At 44.0% G+C, this 21,431-nt stretch overlaps 1 protein-coding gene across 1 annotated transcript in view; it reads left to right on the top strand.

Annotated features, from left to right (window-relative positions):
* Window positions 1–20,761, top strand: part of LOC146974814 (rho guanine nucleotide exchange factor TIAM1-like) — a 57,723-nt gene extending 36,962 nt beyond the window's left edge. The window contains exons 15-29 of the mRNA XM_085798468.1: window positions 271–357; window positions 2,702–2,917; window positions 4,381–4,514; window positions 12,723–12,947; window positions 13,256–13,324; window positions 13,443–13,568; window positions 14,217–14,325; window positions 14,768–14,947; window positions 15,036–15,154; window positions 15,256–15,364; window positions 16,440–16,498; window positions 16,875–16,971; window positions 17,845–17,932; window positions 18,062–18,234; window positions 18,357–20,761. Coding sequence (XP_085654594.1) covers window positions 271–357; window positions 2,702–2,917; window positions 4,381–4,514; window positions 12,723–12,947; window positions 13,256–13,324; window positions 13,443–13,568; window positions 14,217–14,325; window positions 14,768–14,947; window positions 15,036–15,154; window positions 15,256–15,364; window positions 16,440–16,498; window positions 16,875–16,971; window positions 17,845–17,932; window positions 18,062–18,234; window positions 18,357–18,937 — 2,372 coding nt within the window. The 3' untranslated portion in view covers window positions 18,938–20,761. The remainder of the gene's footprint in view (window positions 1–270; window positions 358–2,701; window positions 2,918–4,380; window positions 4,515–12,722; window positions 12,948–13,255; window positions 13,325–13,442; window positions 13,569–14,216; window positions 14,326–14,767; window positions 14,948–15,035; window positions 15,155–15,255; window positions 15,365–16,439; window positions 16,499–16,874; window positions 16,972–17,844; window positions 17,933–18,061; window positions 18,235–18,356) is intronic.
* The last annotated feature ends 670 nt before the right edge of the window (window positions 20,762–21,431 follow it).

The following is a 21,431-nucleotide window of genomic DNA, read 5'->3' as shown; positions in this document are numbered from 1 at the left end:
AGAGTCCCCAAATTTACATATAATGTGTATTAAAGTGTCTATTTTCATAATTTTAAAAAAAAGCAAAAAACGAAAAATTTCGTTTTTGGCACTCAACGCATGGGAACGAAAAACGAGAAATTACGTGGTTGGCACTCAATGAGTTAAGTGGATCTAATCGCTCAGCAGTTATGCTGCAGCAGTGCACACTGTCAAATGTCCACATTTCAAAGAGGACTGGAAGAATTAATGACTGAGTCTCTTTCCTTGTCTAATTATCTGTGTCTGTAGGTTTTTCTGTGGCCGTTATAGACGAGGACGGGACACAGCAGCTGCATATCACTGAAGTGAAAGCAGGGGGACTGGCAGCAGCCAACGGTACATATTTCTTTCTTTAATAGCGAACAGAACATGAAATGTGTCATGTACTATACAAAACAAAAAATCCTGGACGGTTACCGGAGTTGAATCTGAGTGAAGTTATAACAGGCGACATGTAAAAAGAAGGTGAAAACCTGTATCTACAGTTATTTCTGACTTGACTTGACATTGCACACATAACACCCAAGCAGCTGACATGTCAAACACCTGATCCCACATGACCCCACACGAAACAATGAGCCAGCACAGCTAAAAAGTCTTCTGTTTGAGAGAGAAAACATGAGGAAATAGAAAACACACTTCATCTCTTGTCTGGCAGGTCGAATGAAAAAGGGTGAAGCTCTGACTCAAAGGACTGATCAACTCTTTATATTTTAAATTCTATGGCTCTCGTCTTTCAGGATTTACAGGGCTATCAACATCAACATGGAAATGTAGTTGAGAAAGATAATTTGCCGCCAGCGAAGGCTTCAAATGCCATCACATATGTCAGCAACATGATATGAACCAGCAAGTGCAAAATATAAAATGATGTGAAATTCCACAGTTATGAACCTTGTGGGTGCTGGTCAGTACATCTAAAGAGATTTTTTAGTCTCAGACTGTGAACTCCCACGATTGCTAGCTTTCTTTTTTTTAAATTGTGATATTTTTTTCCCTCCTGGGAGCAAAGAAGAAAAACTGCATTCCTTTGTCTGCATCTGACCTCTGTCTGAACAGCCAGGTGTAGAGACCAGCTCCCATTCGCTGCTCCCTGTCTTATAACACAGTGAGGGATCTAATGGGTATGAGAAACACACGGCAGCTCTGTAGATACAACACTAATGTATAGAAAATAACAAACCCACATTATTGTGCCCCCAGGGTCAGACCAAGGTTACTCAAGTGTGAGATTATGTCCTCCAGTGTATCAGCCATCTAAAAGCTGCTAGTTTAGCAGGCTGCCAGCAGCCAGAGGAGAAGACTGTACTGACTCTCCACCTCTGTAGGCCAGCAGAGATGGAAAAAGCTTGTGGCATCCAGACAACACAATGCATCGTTTTGGAACATTATACTATATTTTTTTGCTGAATCACAGAATTAGATATGTCAGGCGTGACATTAGTAGGCCCGTGTGTGTGTGTGTGTGTGCGCTGGGATGAGCCTGTGTGTGTGCACGTGTTTTTACTATAAGAGAGAGGAGAATGAATGGGGAGTGAAAGAGATCACGCTTTGATTTCTGCAGGGTGTATGCAGAAACCAGGCCAGCGCTGGACAAGGAGCCCCCAAAGGGTCTTTTCTCAATCTCTTTTTTCTCTTTCTCACTGTAGTCCCTCATCCGCCTCCCCCCTATACACACACACACACACACACACACACACACACACAGAGCAATATATGGCCAGAGGGGTTATCTCTCTCTCTCTCTCTCTGTCCAATAAAGACTCTGCTACAGCTGACATTTCACATCCCAGACAACTAGGTCATAACTTTGGGCTATATGTGTGCCTTGTGTATGTGCCTGCATGTGTCTGTTTATAGCAGTGCATTATGAAAGCCCTACCACTGCCGTTTGTATTACTGTAGTCCATATATGCAATGAGGAGACAGGCTAACAAGGAGCTATGTGCTCATGTGTGACTGTGTTAACAGGACCGAACCCCCTTTGTCTTACTTAATATCTGAGACTGCCGTCAGATATCGCAAACAGCTGTCACAGCCAATCAGGTTTATTGGGTGAGGTTGGCTGCTAATTGGTCGGCTGATTGAGTGCTAATTCTCAATTAACGGAGCTGGGCACAGGTGGCCGAGGGGAGGGGCTAAAGAGAAAAAGCCTGAAGCTGTGTGCTTTCTTTTCCATACATGCATAGTGCCACAGAGTCTATATGGACTTGCACTTATATACATGATGACAGGACAGGAATAGACATGCATTGCACCCTCCTTCTTAAACCCATCCAGTCTTGTTAAATCAGTATTAGCCTAAAGCGAAACAAGCATAGAAGGATGAATTTTTAATGTATTGGAACACATTAGAGTCCCAACAGGATGAGCCTCAGAGCTGCTGTTAAGGGCTGTGGCGCTAAAGTTTTGTTTGTGTTGATCATTTGTACACATTAGCGCTCTTGAGTTGATGGCGTACAGAAAAGCTCCTCTGTTGGGTGGTGCTTTGTTGTTTGGTAATGGCCTGACAGATAATCCTCTCTCTTTAGTGCGTGTTGCTTTTACAATCTCAGCCTTTTTCTCTTCTGGGGGTGTATATGTCTGCGAAATGAAGCCACTTTAAAAGGATACAATTACATCCAAGCACAAGCTGAATTTTGACGTTGTTTTGTTTTGTTGTTGTTTCGCTGTCTGCCAGGTTTGAAAGCGGGGGATGAGATCCTGCTGCTGAACGGTAAACCCGCCTCTGCCCTCCAAATGGACGACATGAGGGCTGCGTTTGTAAATCAAGCGCTGACCTTGAGCGTCAGCACCCTGCCCCAGCTGGACCCCCGGGTGCTGTGCTCCCAGCCGCCGCCACGGCGCTCCGACGCAGAGCACGACCCAGCCACAGACATCTTCTCCCAGAACCAGGGTAAAGCTTCCTGTTCTGTATGTTGTTGTGTCTGTTCAGTTTTACACAAAGCTAGTTTGACCAGATGATGTATACAAACAGTGTCCTCTAGTGACAAATCTATGTCAGTTTCAAACTATAACTTATCAAATCAGTTAAAGGAGTGGAGAGTGAAGCTACTACTGATTACTCTGACAACAACTTACTTCAGGGTTAACATGGGGGATTTGACCTTTTTTGGGTCACAGGAATCAGTCCAGTCAAAGTCAGTAAGTGCTCACTGTTTTTTTGTTTTTTTTTACTGGAGTTAAAATCAGATCAGCATGATCTGAATCTGACATTGCACAGCGCTTCTTCGTTGTCCTTTTGATTTTTTATTGTTTTTGTGTTGTCCATCCACACGGTGTCTCAGTAGCACCTTGATGGAGCTAGAACTCAAGGATGGACTGATTAGATTTTGAGGGTGAATGGTTAAGGGTGTAGTGATCTTAAAAATATGTTTTTTTGCCTCGTGAATGCAACATCACTGTAACACCTTGAGGGGATTTCTTTAAATTTGTGAAAAACATTCATTTGGACTCAAAGGCAAATTGATTAGATTTTGTTCAAAGGCCATGCTGACCTCAGAAAACACTTTTTTTTTTAGCCACTGACCAAACTTCACACAATAATAATGAGCAAATTCCACAGAATTGGTTCATGTTTTATTCTGGATTAACAGGGACATTACCTGGAACTAGCCGGAGTAGCACGAGAGAATAATTCTAGTTATTCATGTTTTTCGTCTTTTTATGATTGTGCGGCCTCTAAACCCTTGAGTTTGTGTTGCACAAAAAAAATAAGAATACAGCTTTGTGATGCGTCTCTTTAAGCAGAGGGTGAATGGGGTGATCTGCTAATTATGCATGGATGCTGTCTGATAACTAACCTGCAGGCAGCCGCCAGCTTTCCTCTGACCTGCTCTTTTTTTTTTTTTTTTTTTATCTGAGCAAGGGCACCATTTGTATTCCTTCTAAACTGGGGGATGCAGTGCACAAGCTGACAAGCTGGCATTGTTTATACAGGGACTATGAATATTAATATGAATCCTTCAGCGGCGTGGAGCTGTCATCATGTAGGATGCGCCATACGCAAAGGGTCAGACGGGGAGTAAAAACACTTCAGCAGACAGATGGAGGTTATCGATGATATCATGCTTAAGAGGGGACGGGCTTTACACAGGAGGCCTTTCAACATCGGGAAGACAATAAACTAGATGTGGACGGCATAATAACCAATTTCACTATACAATCATATCTTAATAAGAAACATAAAGGGTGATAGGCATGTTTTGATTCATGTCATGTCTATATCACATATACCATGGAGCCTAGAGAATCAAACAGGGATGAGATATAGGTTTGTAATTGAGTATTAGAGAGAGATCGACTGTGTATATACACTTCCTCCCTTGTGATCCCTGTCCTCTGTCTATGTCTCTGTAGAGGACATCCTGGACGAGGTGTCGGGGTTGACAGTGGAGAGCGCAGATGACACTTTGGAGGAAGGACCTCGGCTGACCCCGCAGAGCCCCGCAGATCATCAGGACGACAAAACCTGCGCAGGGACCGGACAAAAGGTAGGACGTGACATTTTCAAGCCACAGCTTTTGATACGTACATGTATAGACACTAAGCCAGACATACAGACACATACATACATATAACAGAGCAGGGGATCAACAGTCTGGTCGCACAAAGGTTAGTGTATCGCACACACCCCGTCTGATTATATTGTTGCACACAAAGACAGAAACCAGCAGCTTCGGTATCTGTCTGTGTGTAGGTGTGTGAGAGACACCTGTGGATCAGTGCTGCTGTGTGAAGAAGCTGATTAGCAGCATTGTTGTGTTGCCATCTCTCGGCTTGTCGGTGTCATCGGGGGTTCACGTCTGATCTCAGATCCGTCAGAAAAGACTGACAGTAACACTGATACAGCAGATCAACGGTGGGATTCATTCTGGGTGTATGTCTGAACAAATGCTGAGAGTCCATGAGTTTATAGGAACATAGAAACCCAGTGACAAGAGAGTGACAAGCTGCTGTTTTTTAGTTCATTTTTGTTTGTAAATTCAAATCCAGCTCGTTCATGCAGGAAGTTTGTCATTTCTGTGGAGTTCTATGAAGTACTGTGGCTGAACTAAATCATATTCCTACATAAATAACAGATTAGTCAGTGCTGACAAAGTAGCATGGCTGTGGTGCAATGTGTGCAATTAGTAGCAGTGTGTGTGTGTGAAGCTGTCAGGTCCCAGCACATGAACAGATGTGTGAGCACAGAGACGACCGACACACACAGACAGGTGAGTGAAAGAGTGAGTGAGCAGCATCATTTTTCTAATTAAGATTATGTCTGGTCTGATCAGGGCCGGCGTGGTGATCGCTGGGACTCGCCTCGCGCCAGCCTGTCTCCCTTGGTTACGGTTGTCACTTCCATTACCATGGCGATTGCCTGATAACCAGTAACCACCGGAAACATTTTTCATTTTTCCCCCCGCACTGTACCCCTCTGTCGATCGGCCCCAGACAGGAACAAAAGATGAGGAAGGGGAAGGGACAGCAGCGCCGTGCTCTTTCTTTTGATTTGTGTCAGTGAGCTTTTATTTTTCGAGGGGAGGACTAATGGGTGAGATCAGAGCCGGCTCCGGTCTAGACTCCGTCCTGTTGGACAGCGGTGGTTCTGTGACTCCAATGTGCCATTATTAGTTGGGAAGGAGGACGAGAGAAACCCTGACAGATCTGGTTGCCAGGGCGGCTGGAGAGAGATGAGAGGCCTGTTTAAGTCTGTTTCATTGCACATGATGTGGAGGGAGGAAACATTTTAAAGTTTAGCAGCACAGACTTCAAGTCAGCACAATAGCAGTACCGTCACCGTGTTTGTTCATTGACGAGGTGTAGATCTCATGCAGTCCCTTCAGAGACACAATAACGACAAGGATGTTGCTTTACCCTTGTCGGTGATGTTTCCTCCTGGTGATTAATGCTGAGCTTGTGCTTTTTGCTTCATTATCAGTAGCTGCTGCATGTAAAAAATTAAGGGGAAAATGAATCCTGGCAAATCAAGGCAATACGGGGAGAAAAGAAGCTCTGTGAGTCTATGATCTTCATCTCACCTTTCAGTCTCATGCCCCCTGCTCCAGTCTAACATGTGCTGTCTGATTTCTGCCCTAATTTCCATCTGCTGTCTATTTTTGCCTCCTTTATTCATCCTCCTCTCTCTCTGCCCCCTCTCTTTCCATGGTTTTTTGGGGATTTATCCTCATGTATTTTGTCTCATAATTCAAAGCAACAATGTGATCATGTCCTCAGACGCCACAGCTCTGTGTGTGTGTTTTTTTTTTCTTTGTCCTTTCTGATCATCCTGTCTCCTTATCTGCCGTCCTTTGTTTTGGATGTTTTTTTTTTCTCTTTTCTTTTCTTCTTTCCTGTCTTTCCAGTTTCCTTCTGACTTCCTGTCCTTCCTTACCCTCCTCTTCCCAAACCCCCTGCTGTTCATTATCATAAACAACATGAGGCTGCTGCTGGCTCTCAAACAGCTCCTGCTCCTTTAACTCTCCAGTCGGCTATGAGCCCTGACCTGAGTGTGAAGCGCTTGGAAGCTTCCTCTGTCAACAAAGACAGTCCAAAGTTGCCACAAAATCCCTGGATGCTTCCAAAGCCATGTAATTTATGTTTTTTTTTCTTTAAAAAAAATCCTTTTTACCCCCTCCATGTTGATTACGGCTTTGTTTTCCCTGCTCCCCATATTGTGAGGAAGAGCTGAGGATCACGTCTTACCTCATTTCACCCAGAGCCCGCGGTTACATGGTGGCAAGTCTGAGGAAAAAGAGGCAAAGTGGGACAATTTTAATTATCCCCACATTCTAATTACTTCATTCTCCAGTGTTTCACATCATTTAGTGGAGATAAATGAGTGTCTGGCTAGCCGGAGGAAACGGGGAGGTTCATTATTTTAGACAAAGCACAGAGCCACCTCCTCAATATGATAAACCAACCAGAGAATAAAACAATGATTGCTCAGGATAAAACGGCGATAATGGAGATGACGGTGATTGCTAGTGTTCTCCGAGGTGTAGTCAGCCTCACTGACAAGTGCTGGTTATAATTTACAAACCTCTATCTGTTTGGCTTAGGGGCATTTGAAATGGAAAATACATTATTCAGTATGTGAAAGGTGCAGGGGGGGAAGTTTTCATCAAGGTTTGTTTTGATTGACTCCTGATGGTGTAATTCCACGTAAATGGTTCATTGCTTTGAATATAGTCACATTCAATACATACCCTATTTAATGCATGAATTGTTTTTAATGGAGGCAATCACTTTAAATACATAAATTCATCACTGTATATCTTTTTATCCTTAAAATGATTTTTCTTTATACTGTCCTCTCAGTGGAGTTGTCTCTTCTCACTGTCCTGTACACACTACAGCTGTCCCAGTGGTTGCTGTCATTTGACAGTCTGCCACTGGAGGGAGCTCTGTGCTGATTAATGAAGCCTGCAACACAACAATAGATGCAGGCAGCCAGGACAAGATCTGTTTCAAGATTAATCAAGTGTGATTATCAGTTCTGATTGGAATATTTCATTAATCAGTCATGTCACAATTCCCTTGTTTAATATATAATAATATGAACAACAGTTTGAATCCATAAAACTGGGTTTTGTAATGTTCTGTTATTAATGCTGGGAAGAAACTTGTGCTTTAAGGAAAGAAAGAAAAAAAAGCCTCATAGTTGACGCTTGCTTTATCCTCATAACTTCCCAGAGCTGCAGGAAGGAGCCTGGAGACCACAGCTCGGCTGCTTAAAAGTCTGAATGTTCATGCATAGCTTTGTGAAGACTGATGTCATAACATCATCATCCTTTCACTTCAGATTAAATGATTAAAGTCGCTCTCGCTCTCTCTGGCCTGCTCCCTCTGTCATGACGTATATCCCATCATTCCTCGTAGGGATTTATGGATTTGCATGTTTCCCTGATTTCAGATGAAACTCAACTTTTAAGACTCTCCCTCCTCCCTCCCTCCCTCCCTCCCTTCCTCCTCCCTCTGCATTCACTCACATGGACAAGTACATGCCTGCTCTCTCTGAGAAACAATGTCCAAGGTGGGATTAGACACATGCCATCAAAAAACTGCTGCACTTAATGTTCCCTGTGCATGTGTCTTACAGTATGTCCACGCGTCAAAATCACACCAAGTGTGCGTTAATGGTGTGTGTGATGTGTTTTCAGTATGCCAAGCATGTGGGTATGTGTAATCTCTGTTTATCCTGGCGCTCGCAGTGCATGGCTGCAGCTGGTGGGGTGTGAGGGCAGGTTGGAGCTTGCAGCCACATCCCTCCCTCATGCCGCTCCTCCCTCTCTCCCTCTCTCTCTCTCTCTCTGTTCTGATGGGCGGGTCAGGGATGTAGTAGATTTGTGTTTTAAAAAAAAAAAAGGTTCAGGATTTGTTCCCTGGGTTTAGTGAATGCGTCCTGGACTTACTAGAGAGAAGAGAAGGTACTGCTGTCTGGGCTCTTCTATTCTGCCTGTGTCTAATTGTTTGTTTATGTGTTCTGTGCTAAGCTGTGATCTTGTTTTCACACGTCTGAGGTCAATGTGTTGAGTACTGTGTGTGTGTGTGTGTGTGTGCAGTAGGTCAGTGTGTGTGCACATACTGTATGCTCATTCGCTGCTAATTGATTTTGTAATTAACAAAGTAAAAGTCCTTTTTTTTTAATCAGTCTCGGCATCTGTCATTAAAACCAACACTTTGATTTACCAGAAGGTTAAGGATCCTTCTTGAAAATAAAGATATTGTGTGTTGTTGTTTTCTTGCTCAGTGGGGCAGAAAACTGACTCTTTGTATTTAATATCTATCTATCTTTTTTTTTTCTTTCTTATCTTTGCTGTCAGATGTGCAAATCAGTTAGGATTAAGGCGCGGTCTTATCCCTGAATATTACATAACTCCTGTTTCTCAGGAATAACAAGTGTGCAGCAGGTGTCATATTGTCACTGGCACTGGACACAGGAGCTGCTTTTTAAAGTGAATTTCAGGCTTTAGATTGGAGCAATTATGGGAAATGAGACACTTGACACTCTGGATCTAATGTCTGCTATGACAACCATAATGAGATTGTTAGTGCACTGGGGACATTTCTCATTTTTCTGCGTGTGTTTTATATTTCAGCTTGGTGTCCAGATTGTCCTCCCGTTTGATCTTGGCAATCATTCAGGAGCTGCATTGTGTTGCTGCACTGTTGGCACAGAGCTGACGCTCAGAGCGTTGCAGAGACTCGTTTTGAAACACGAGACCGAGCTGAAATACGTAATATTTACCTTTTGTGTAAAGAGACTGCGGTCCTTCAAGTGTGGTGACATAAGTCTCTCTTAGCTGTGATGAGCCACAGAGAGAGAGAGAGAGTGGGGGGGGGGGGGTGGGGGGGGGGGGGGGGGGGGGGCAGATGCCTGTTGTCTTTCCTGTTGGGAATGTTTGGCTCTCACCACCCACTGCTTCCTCACCTCCCAATCTCTCCTCCCTCCTTTTTTTTCTCTCCCCCCCCCTTTTCTTCCATCTCTCACGAAGATGTGATGTTTGGTCTTGCTTTTTAATGTTGTGTTCTGCGCTGCTGCTGCTGCTGCTGCTGCTGCTGCTGCTGCTGCTGCTGCTGCTGCTGCTGCTGCTGCTGCTGCTGCTGCTTCCAAACACCTGGACACGAGTGAGACGGGCAACAAGGACAGAGAAGAGGGAGTGTAAACAGGGAGTTGACAGAGGAGGACGTAGAGGCAGTCAGGGGGGGCAGAGAGAGAGAGGGAAAGAGAGGGAGAGAGAGACTGATTGGATAGACACTGTAGGATAAGGTGACATGAGAGCGCTGTTGTTTATTGCAATCTGTTCAATCTGTGTAATGACCTATTTGTTCAGCAGTGTGAGAGTGAAATAGCAATAGCACTTCTGCACTTTCAGTCACTTCGGGTGGACAAGTTGAAACTCCACGGATCCTGCGCAGGTCGTAGGTTTTTGAGAGGAAGGTTAAAGAAAAGGGAAAAATACAAAAACCAAGTCTCAACTCTCGAGCGGCGAGTGTCTCGGAGGAATGGAAGCTACCTGGACTGGGATCAGCTGAACGTGGAGACGGACACCTGACTTGTTGCTGAGCTTGGGCCTGACCTGTCAGCATGTCAGCCTTTAGGAGGAGCAGGAACTACAAGCGCTCGACTGAATCCATCTATGATATGTTGCAGCTGGTGAGCGGCGCGGTCTGCGGTGTGAGTGCATGTGTGCGTGATGATGGCTCTTGTTGTGGATTTTGGTTTAGTGATTATGTCATGGTACCAGCAGCGCTGAGGTTAAAGGTGCAGTTCCCAGTGGAGCGACACACTCCGATTTGACTGTATCATCTCATCTCATCTCATGCTTATGATAATGACTTGACATGGGGGGAAAAAGCCCAGACATCACTTATTAACTGAAAAGATGCTGAAAAAGTGGCTGAGCTGTTAAGTATAAATGTCCATCATCTTGAATCTCATCTGTTTTTAATCATAAAATACAATTAACATGTGCACCAACCTTTTTCTGTATTGATGCATTAGTTCATTAGCATAGCATCTCTTCTTTAATTAATGGCGATGGTGGAGCGTTAATGCGGCCAATCTTCTCCATGCCATCCCTCTGCCTCCTTCTCCATCTCCTGCTGTCATCTTCCTCTGCTCCATCTGTCACTAATTCCTCTGGCTGTCAAGGACAAGACCTCGTTTAGAAGTGGCGAGACCGTTAACGCCGTTGTCCCGTATTGTTTTGTGTGTCGTTAATAGGAACGCACAGTGGCAGGATCATCACACTGCTTTGATGATATTGATCGTAGCTTTATTTTCAGTTTGTCGATACTCTGTGTTAACCAGCAGCATGATGACTGTGCATGAGTCAGTTTAAAGTAAGATTAGTTTTAGGAGGTTTTAGTTACATATGCTTGCATGGCTGCTCCTGTGTAAGTGAGTCACAACGCAGCATTTAAAGCTTTGACATTAGCAGGGATATGATCAGACGTTTGAGCAGTTTAACTTGTTTATTTAGTTGGATGTATTGTGTGGAAGTGGTTTCCTTTTTAAAGGATTGTCGGTGTCAGCATGTGTGTTATATTTTGTGTGTATGTGTCTCCAGAGCAGAGTTGCGAAACTGGTTTTGAATACCACAATGGAAATTGTGTTTGTCATTGCCGCAGCTCAGCAGAAGACGAGCCGTGGAATCGGCAAAGACAAACCATGTCTCCAGCTTAACCAGCTGTCTGTAAATCAGTCAGTGGGAACCGCACAAGCAGGCGCAGTGTGTTATCACAGATTACAATTAATGAACACTTTCACTGACCCCACACACACACACACATACAGAGACAGAGCGAGAGAGATGAGGGTCGTTTGTGTGGAAGAATATTTGCAGAGGCACTTCTATGAATATCACTGACTGCAGGGCTGAATTAGAAGTATTAATCCCATCAAACTAAATGATGGCTGAAAATTGGATTGCTCTTCTGCTCTGTGTTGACTGCATATACTGATTTTGTCTGTCAGCGTTTGATGCATTAGAGGCTCACTGCAATGATTCACTCTAAAGTATCTCACAAGATGGAAAACTCTAAACTAATTGTCCTGCCTCATTGACTCATGTGGCTCATCATTACTTTTAAATATTATGTAAATGACAGTTTCATTCATGATTCAGATGATTATATGTTTTGTAACAGGCTAGGACTGGGTGTGTGTATGTGTAACATGAAATGAGACATGGAGCATGAATCCCCTGCCGTTGGTGTTTGGTGTGTGGGCTGAACTCATTCATTCCACATTTCAAGGTGATTTGTCTTCTTTTGTACTTTATCTTTTTAATCCATTAGTCGTGGCTGAGCAGTGGAAGTAAAAAGATGTACATCTCTCAGACCTCACACTCCAAGCAGCAGCCTGCCTGGACTTGGCCTCCAACATGTCCGTTAAACCACAGATTCATCACCCATGATTCATGTGAATCCAGAGATGACGGCTGGTTTTGATCACAGGAAGTGAACTATCACTTGGTTGTATTTCTAAATATTCAATGGGGCACTTTAGGCTTACTTTCAACACACCCAGCCTCTTTGATGACTCTTCTGTGTCTCACGTTTTTCTGTCTCCGTCGCCTACACACTGTTGCGTTCACCTTCGCAGCCTTGGGTCTATTTCTGCTCCTGTTGGTTCATTCTTCAGCTGTCGTTTGTACACATTGGTTTCACAAGACCATGCATTTGAGCCCGTCTTTGCAGAGCCCAGTTTGTTATGATCCCCAGTTCGTATTGATTATGTATGGACTGCCGTTGGTCTGCACAGCCAGCCCGACATTAGGCCTTCTACCAGTTTGATGGCAAGTCTGCTCATGCTTGGTATTTTTGATACCAGGCGTGTAGGTGTGTGTTGTTATGGCAGGTTCTGCAGGAGTATGCAGTACAGTAGAATTGTTGGCACTGCATATCTTCCAGTTTGAGTGTTTTTAGGTAGGAGAAGAATGAATATTGGTGTGTGTGTGCGATATCTTTACTTTGCATTTCACTCCTACACAAGGCTACTGTACATTTGATATGTGATTTTATTATGAAAGAGCTTGTCCTTTTATTCTCACAGTAATAGTCTTGAAGGACAGATAGTTTCAACATGTCAAACACACTAACAGCAGCCTTCTCTGATATAAAGTGACCTTTATTTTTTTTTAAAATTCCTACAAAAAAAAAGTCTGGTATCTGACATTTTCCTGTTTCTTTTGCCTCTGTCTGTCCAGAACACGGAGCAGGTCACTGCTTTCTGCCGCAGTCTCCATGACATGAATCCCCCGGAGTGCCCCATGTCATGCTCCTCATCGTCGTCTTCGTCATCGCTCTCCCCGAGCCCTGTGTCAGCTTTGCCGCCCGCAGCAGGAGCTGCCACTCAGAGACAGCTCTCCCACGCCGACAAGCTCCGCAAGGTCATCAGTGAACTTGTGGAGACGGAGAAGACCTACGTCAAAGTGAGTACGAGCTCTCGGCTGGCTTTGATTCGGAGAAGTCAATTGTTAAATTGATGCCTACTGAATCAGCCATGCGTTTTGTGTATCTGTCTGATGATTGCTCAATCACACACAAAACTGCTGTGGTAAAACTCCACTTATTGTTGTGGGGTTTGCCATAATCATGGTAATTACTGTGCAAAATGTCAACATGCTTTTCGTTATTTAAGATCCTCAGTAAGAGATGCCCTGACATGCCCTGTCTGATTCCCCTTCTAACATCGCTTCACAGGCTGATCTTGTTCATGTTTTCATTTCTTTCTTTTCAGGACCTGAGCTACCTGATCGAGTGCTACCTGACACCTTTGCAGAAGGAGAGCTTCCTCACACAGGATGAGGTACTTTCTTACTCTCCATATCGGTGAAAGGTTAAAAGAAGAGATATGTGTAACCCAAGCTTTGGGAATGCTCTTAAATGAAAAGCAGTGTCAGAATGATGCTCCGTGTTTGTTGCAGCTGGATGTCTTGTTCGGTAACCTTGGGGAGATGGTGGAGTTCCAGGTGGAGTTTCTCCGGACGCTGGAAGACGGAATCAGGCTGGTTCCAAATCTGGACCGACTGGAGAGGGTGGAGCAGTTTAAGGTAAGGGTTAGAGGAGGTCATTTTCTTGGAAGTCCATCCATCACTAGGTACTTACATCTGCAGGGCATTTAAACTGGCTTTAAATGGATATTCCCTGATATATGGCTCATGTTGTTATTGCAGATGTGCAGACATGTGTTTCCTCTGCCCTCATCTGGCCAGGGTCACACTTCTCTCTGCTCTGCCCCCCCAAAAAACAAAACACTGTGTTCAGTTTGACTCTAAATGAATCAAACACCATTAAGGCCCAACTGTTACACAAAAATGTGTAGTCTGTGTTAGTCTGACATTGCTCTTAAAGCAAAAACAAATAGATTAAGGAACAGTTTTTACCCAAGAGCCATTGCTGCCCTAGTTTTTAATTTATTGTCTATTGCTGCTGTGTTTATTCTTTTGCACCTGGGATTGCGACCAATTTCACCATTTACTCTAAAGTGCTTTTTATTAATTTCCCTTTTTGTGTGTGTTTTTAACATGTATCACATTGAGAACATAAAGAAATGAAGGTTAATATCACGGGACAGTGGACTGAGCTCTGAGTTATTGAGTGCAAGGGCAGTTACTAGCAATCAAATAGACCAATTTCGTTGTGCTTGCGCAATGACAACAATATCTATCTATCTAATACATGCTCATCTGTTTCCACAGAAAGTGCTGTTTTCCCTCGGCGGCTCATTTCTGTACTATGCCGACCGCTTCAAGATCTACAGCGCCTTCTGTGCCAGTCACACCAAGGTCCCCAAGGTCCTGGCTAAAGGTAAAAAAAAAAAAAAACCTGCAGACATTCCTGACTGGCATCAAGTACACGGTCATCATAGTTTATTGCTCTCTGCCTACGAGTGGTATTCGATAGCTTGAGGGGCAAGTGTATCGGAGAAAGCGTGTTGTTTTAGTCACATGCCTGGCAGCGCAGAGGGGCGAGCTGCAACTAGAATGGTTGCACAGTGAGGTAATATGCGATTGGCAGCGTGTGCGATGGTGCTGTCCAGACACATTTTGAAAGTACAGTAGAGTTCTGCGTCGGCCTCAGGCGGTTCCTGCCGTGAGAGACACTTAAGTTCCCACATGTTTGTTTGATAGTTTTTTTATCTCGTGTGCCGATTCACCGGCTTATCTCTCCTCTCGAAGCACTCGACTGTGTTTCCTTTTGACTAACTGTACAAAAAAAAGAATGAAAACTCATATTTCTGCCCCTCCAGCAAAGACAGACCCAGATTTCAAAGCTTTCCTGGCTGAGAGAAACCCAAAACAGCAACACTCATCCACTCTGGAGTCGTACCTTATCAAACCCATCCAGAGGGTCCTGAAGTACCCGCTGCTGCTGAAGGAGCTCTACTCTCTGACCGACCCAGACAGTGAGGAACACTACCACCTGGATGGTAAGAGTGGTATAGAGCTATAATTAATGATGATATAAAGAAGAATGCTGATTGTGATTTGGAGATAATGAGCGTTTGTCCTGTTCAGTTGCAATGAAGGCCATGAACAAGGTTGCCAGCCACATCAACGAGATGCAAAAGCTTCATGAGGAGTATGGAGCTGTTTTTGACCAACTCATCAATGAACAGACTGGAGACAAAAAAGAGGTGAACAGGACATCTATAGATTATCCATCATTGATTGAATTAATGACCCTTTTTATAAAAATCCACATTCTAATCTGTGTTGCTGCTTCTGTTTATCTCAGGTGGCCGACCTCTCCATGGGGGATCTTCTGCTACACTCCACAGTGGTGTGGATCAACGCTCCAGCCTCGCTGGTCAAAAGCAAAAAGGATCCTGATTTGGCTGCTTTTGGTGAGGATCAATAGGTTTTCAGTTGGAACTGATTCTGGCTATTTATTGGTTTTTATACAAATGTTTCATAGATTTATTTAATAGATTTATCGACTGCACATTCAGACCCATGTTTCTCACAGATGTATTCAGAGTGCAGGCAGATTCAACAGCCTTAGAGAATATGCTAATATATCATACTGATATACCTACGCTCATTACTGATAGAATTCACCCCTTTGATGTTGGCCTTGGTAGCGTTCTAGCTTGATACTGTCCACTTAGTTTACAGTTAAAGTGGCAAAATGCATAGTTTTTAGTTTTTCAACTGTAAAGCACAGGATTGGTCCCAATATTTATGCAACTTTGAAAATCCTGTCACATCTGTAAGTTCAGATGGAGAGCCAGGTGATGTGTGTGATGTTGTTAGATGTAAACAAATATCTTCTGCCAGATGTACAGTAGACGTGCGCTGACACTTCTCTCAGCTCCTCTACTGGATGTTTGAACGTCTTCTGCGCTAAATAAAAATCTGCACTAAATAATCAAAACCTTGACACTCGCCAGCGCACAACACTTAGCTGCATTTCTTACAAGTCTGTCATGCGTAGTGTGATGCCGGGTGCTATTTTAGAAGGTGAGGTAAAAGGAAAATCCAGTCGGGCATATTGCATAAAGAGCAAGCAGCCTGTCGTCCTCACGCTGATGGGATCCTATGAAGTCGTCCCACACCCAGAAGTGCCCACTGTCTTTTAACATTTCACTCAGCTCAGACACTCTGGGTAATAAATATTACATCCACATGATGCCAGGGTTTCCCCTGACAAGGTGATCATGAGGCTAGGTGGTTGCTCTGTGCATGCGATGTCGTGACTTTAGTCCATTTTCACCTTTTTGTGCCGCTGATATCCTATGTCACTAGTTTGGGGCTATTTTTCCCCCTTGGAAAAGCTGTAACTAAAAGCATCCACTGATGTGACACCGAGCTCACACTGCTGTGAAAGCGGCTAATGTAATGTCTTTTGATATATGCAGTGAAAGAATGCATATGGTTTCTTACATTTCTCTCTTCATCTCTCCCTTCCTCTTCATTTAGTGTTCAAAACAGCCGTTGTGTTTGTCTACAAAGACTGCTCCAAGCACAGGAAAAAAATCGTAAGTGCTATTTATCTTTTTTTCTTTTTCACTCTGCTGATTAATTCAGTCTGAGACACACCATTTACTCTGAAGTGCTTTTTATTAATTTCCCTTTTGTGTGTGTTTTTAACATGTATCACATTGAGAACACAAAGAAATGAAGGTTAATATCACAGGACAGTGGACTGAGCTCTTAGTTATTGAGGGAGAGGGCAGTTACTAGCAATCAGATAGACCAAAGGGACTGAGTATGTTCACATTACTGTTAGTGCATACGATGTCTGATAAACCGGCCTCTCTGTCGCTGCACTCTAGTGCTCTCTGCTGGCAGGTTGTTGCATTGCAGCTGTCATGTATTTGATATCCACCCTGTCTCTCCTCTTTTCCATTCCAGGGCGGATCTCACCGTGCATCCGTGAGCGATGACAGGGATCCTTTCCGTTTCCGTCACATGATCGCCACAGACTCGCTGCAACTCCGAGCCCTTGCAAGTACGTCCACTTTGAACACAGCTGGATACAAAAAGTCTTTTTTTTTTAACCTTCCAACATGATTCCTCGAGGTAAACTGAGCATTTTGAGGACTGGTTCTGTCAGTCAGGATCAGTCAGTGTTGGATCTGAGCCACACCAAACTCAATTAATGTGCTTGGCTCAGTTTCTCACTATTAATTTTCTCATTATTCGGTAATTAGTCCAAAGTTTGCTTTGGACCAGAAATGAAACGTTCAGACGAAACTCAAACATTGTCAGTCAGTGAGACGTCTCCACTGTGAATGAAGGCAGTTCAGTGGGAAAACTTTTGTTCTTTTGGATGTTTGCATTGTACTTGATGAATACACAAATATTTTACCCATAATTCTGTGAGGAAATGTGTGAACTAGGAAGCTTGAAAGGAGGAATTGAGCTCTACAGTGACTATTTTGGCAAGACTGAATTATTAGCTTTTCTTTTTTTTTGACGAGCACTCAAACTCATCACACACACTCCTAACCATCACTCTTCTATATGAATAATGTATCCTGCCTTTTTAAATGTTGAGATCACAGCAAAGACAAATTTCCATCACCCAAGCCGGATATAGTTTCCCTTGTGTCCACACAGTGTTACTGTTTCTCTCTCCTACAGAAAATAAATAACCTAATGCAAAAAAAACAGATAAATACCCATTAGCAGTCTACATGCACTCTAGCTGGCATCTTACCCGTGTTCTAGATGAACCTTAAATCAGCCTCTGGCAATTCAGCCTGAGTATGATCGTTTATCTCCCTAATGACTTGTTGTTAAAGGGAAAGAAATTGATGACAGGAATTAACTAAATGCTTTTATAAATATAGATCACATCTCTCCTCTCTTGCTCTCTCAGACTCTGAGGGTACGGCGGTGTGTGAGATAGTTCACACAAGATCAGAAGCTGAAGGACGGCCAGAGAGAACCTTCCAGTTGTGCTGCAGGTATTTTATGTTCTTTCTAAAACTGTGGAAATTTGGCTTAAAAACTTGTAAACGAAAGGTCTATGACATCGAACAAAGACACTTTTTCTGTGTTTTTCTGAATTTGTTGTGTTTGTGTCTGACTTCCAGTTCCCCAGACAGTAAGAAGGACTTCCTGAAGGCAGTCCACTCCATCCTAAGAGAAAAGCAGCGCCGGCAGCTTCTCAAGACGGAGTCTCTGCCACGCAACCAGCAGTACGTCCCATTCGGGGGCAAACGCCTGTGTGCTCTCAAAGGAGCGCGGCCCTCCATGAACAGAGCAGGTGACTGGGCTTCACTTTGTCTTCTAGTTTCTGCTGCTCACACCAAAGAACAAAAAGACCAGCATGTTGTGTGTAACATCAAAATAAAATGAACCGTTCTTTCATTCTTTGTCTCTGTTCAGCTTCGGCTCCGTCTCGGACGCTTTCCCGCAGGAAGCTGGTGAGGAACCGCTTCACCATCGACACCGACCTGGTTTTCCACGGCAACAACAACAACAGCAACGATTCGGAGCCCTCCTGCTCGCCCCTGTTCAGTCACAACCCCCACAAAGCTCAAGGCGAGGACACGGACCGCTGGGTGGAGGAGCAGTTCGACCTGGGCTGCTACGAAGACCAGGGAGAGGGACTCGACGTGGGGCAGGTGAAGGAGACGGACATTTTAAGCGACGACGACGAGTACTGCAAATCCGTCCGAGCCGCGTCGGCGGAACCGGCCGACCTGCAGGGGAAGATGGAGGGACTGGACCTGGAGGAGGGCGGAGAGAGGAGAAGGAGCCACAACCTGAACGGACAGGAAGAGACGCAGGCGGAGGAGGAGGATTTAGACTCCTTCACCTCCAGTGACTTCCCTCTGTCCCGTGGCGCCGCCCCGACTCTGAAGCTCGCCCCCCTGAAGCAGTGCGCCGTGGAGGACGGCGACGGAGACATCATCTGGGTACGACGGGATGACTTCGCTAACGGGTGCAACAGCGACGTCTTCTGAAACCGAGGGGTAACGGCCGGACGACGAGATGAAGAAAGGAGACGGACGGTGGTTTCTTCTTCCGCTGGAGAAGTGAGAGAGAAACAGGGGATAGCGTGGAAACAAGCTTTAAATATATAGAAGTTGAAGGAGAACACGTGTATAGAAGGTGTTGAACCTCAGCCAGTCCTCCCTGCGTGACTACACAACCCTCTTCCTCCCACCTCACCTGTATCTGCCCTGTTCAAACAATCCTAAAGTACTGAATCACTGAGAGAGTAAGGGAAAAAAGAAAAGAAAAACATAACTCAGAGGAATCTTCAGACCAAGAGATTCTCCTCCCGAGCTGCTTTAAAGGGAACCAGAAAGAATACAAGAGTCCTCACCTTCTCGGACATACACACCTGAATTGTATGTGAACGTACGAACAAGACGGCACTGCATGCACACGCAAAATAAACGGGCTAGTGTGTTGTTTTGTACACTGTAAGTGCATATGATACACAGAAGCACAGACACAAGAGACTCTAGGCAGCTACCGTACCATGCACACATTGTACTGAAGAGACGTCCTCGCTGAACTGTGACCTTCTGGCCAAAAATGTCTATTTTTCAACACAGGAATGTGGGTGTTATATTTTTCTGACTCAGAAACTGTGTTTGTATTTTAACACTCAAGGGCTGTGTGTTACTGAAACTTCTCTTCAGGGGCTTTTGGCTTAACGACTGCTGCGTAAAAAAAACGACGGTGGGACCCGACTAGCTTTATCGTGCTTTTTCTTATTTTTAACTTAAATATCAGCCGCACATCGGTGTATAGTCAGGAGTACGATAGAGTGCCGTTAACCTCCCTGTATAAAAAAAAAAATGTTTTGAAGCTCACTTTTGTCTCCTAGAATATCCTCTTAAGAAAGATAGTTTGAGAACAGTCCACCGATTCTTTATTATTACATTTGTACTGTCATTTTTAATGTTTACACCACATTCAGCTGCCCAGTGTTACAAACCACCTTTTTTTGTGTGTTTGGTGCCATAACAGGCTTGAGAGAGAGTGAGAGTGAGAGAAAAAGAGAGAGAAAGCTTCTGCCTGTGTCCTTCACATGAATGTGCAGTCTTAACTTTTGTTGCCCCAATAAAATGACATCCTTATTTTGATAACCATCATATTTCAGTGACATCCGTTTTTGCCCTGCTCTCCTCAAGCTCCATGTCCTTGATAAATAGCAGAATATTTCCTACAACAATCCTGTTTTACTTGAATTTTATTTGGCGCATCCAGCACACGACCTCTGACCCCGTTCAGGGCGTCTCTGTCCAGCTCCCTCTGACCTTCACCATGTCCAACGTCCAACAGCAAGACAAACACAGACACTCCGGCTGACACAGACTTCACTCCTGACTTTTTTTTATTTCCATGTCACCCCCCCGCTGCATTCCTTCCCATGTCCACCAGGCTGTGCTGTTTCACTGTCATCGTCACAGCGACACACTGTTGATCAACACAGTCATCACTCCTTTAATGGATGTATTGAACATGCACTTAATACCCAACTGTGAGGGGAGGTGGGAATCAGAGTTACTCTGATTCAGAGAGTGAGTGGAGTGGAGGGAGATGATTGGACGTTTTATTGGGTTTTTTATTACGATGCTGGTTTCTTGGACTTGAGCTTACTGAGAGCTGATGCTCAGTAAGGACGTTCAGACTGTGAGGTACAATCACCTGGCCTTGGAGGAAACAATCCTGTGAGAACCCTCTTCGACTCCTCCCTTTGTACTAAAACTGTGTTCGTACATAAAACTGTGGAGTATTATCATTTTTATGTTAAAATAAATTTTCTAAATTTAGTTTTTGTGTGAACGTGGTAATTATTTTTCATTTTTACTGGCGAGACTCGGGTCAAACAGCTCCTTTTTGTCTCTCTGCAGCAATAATATGAAGCTCAATAACCAACTTTTCTCTCTCCGCTCGGAGACTGGAGGTTTTCGTTATCGTCATAACCTCCTAGCAGAGGTTATTGCAAGATCACATCGAGTTGATAAAATAAAAATGATTGATGCCAGACTATTTCACAGATTCAGTTTCTGCCCGAAAATATATCGTCTTGGGTAAAAAGTGTGGTGGAAAAAAGCAGCTCCAGTGTTCATGATGCATTACTGAACAAATATTTTTAGGGCGGGGGGGGGGGGGTTAGGTCAGTAAAAACATGGCAGATATAAGATAAAAGACACTACATAAAACATTTCTAACAAAATAAGACACAAATATACAGTGAAGCAAAACAAAATATCACTGAAACTCAATTTGCATACATACTGGGGAAATGATGCCCCTGTCCATCACGTAAATAACTGAATATGTTTGTTTTGAGGTTTGTTATTTAAATCAGCATCCCCCTATTTCTGCTGCACCAACAGACATTTACATGTGTGGCATGTCCTGCTCAGTATTCATATCAGGTTAGTGTGGAGTGAGGATTGTTGCCCAAGGAGTCCTCCTGGAGAGGCTGGATGGTCA

The sequence above is a fragment of the Trachurus japonicus genome, chromosome 14 (assembly GCF_045865225.1).
Source record: "Trachurus japonicus isolate A0001 chromosome 14, Traja_1.0".
Taxonomy (NCBI): domain Eukaryota; kingdom Metazoa; phylum Chordata; class Actinopteri; order Carangiformes; family Carangidae; genus Trachurus; species Trachurus japonicus.
This window is presented reverse-complemented; position numbering and strand designations above follow the sequence as displayed.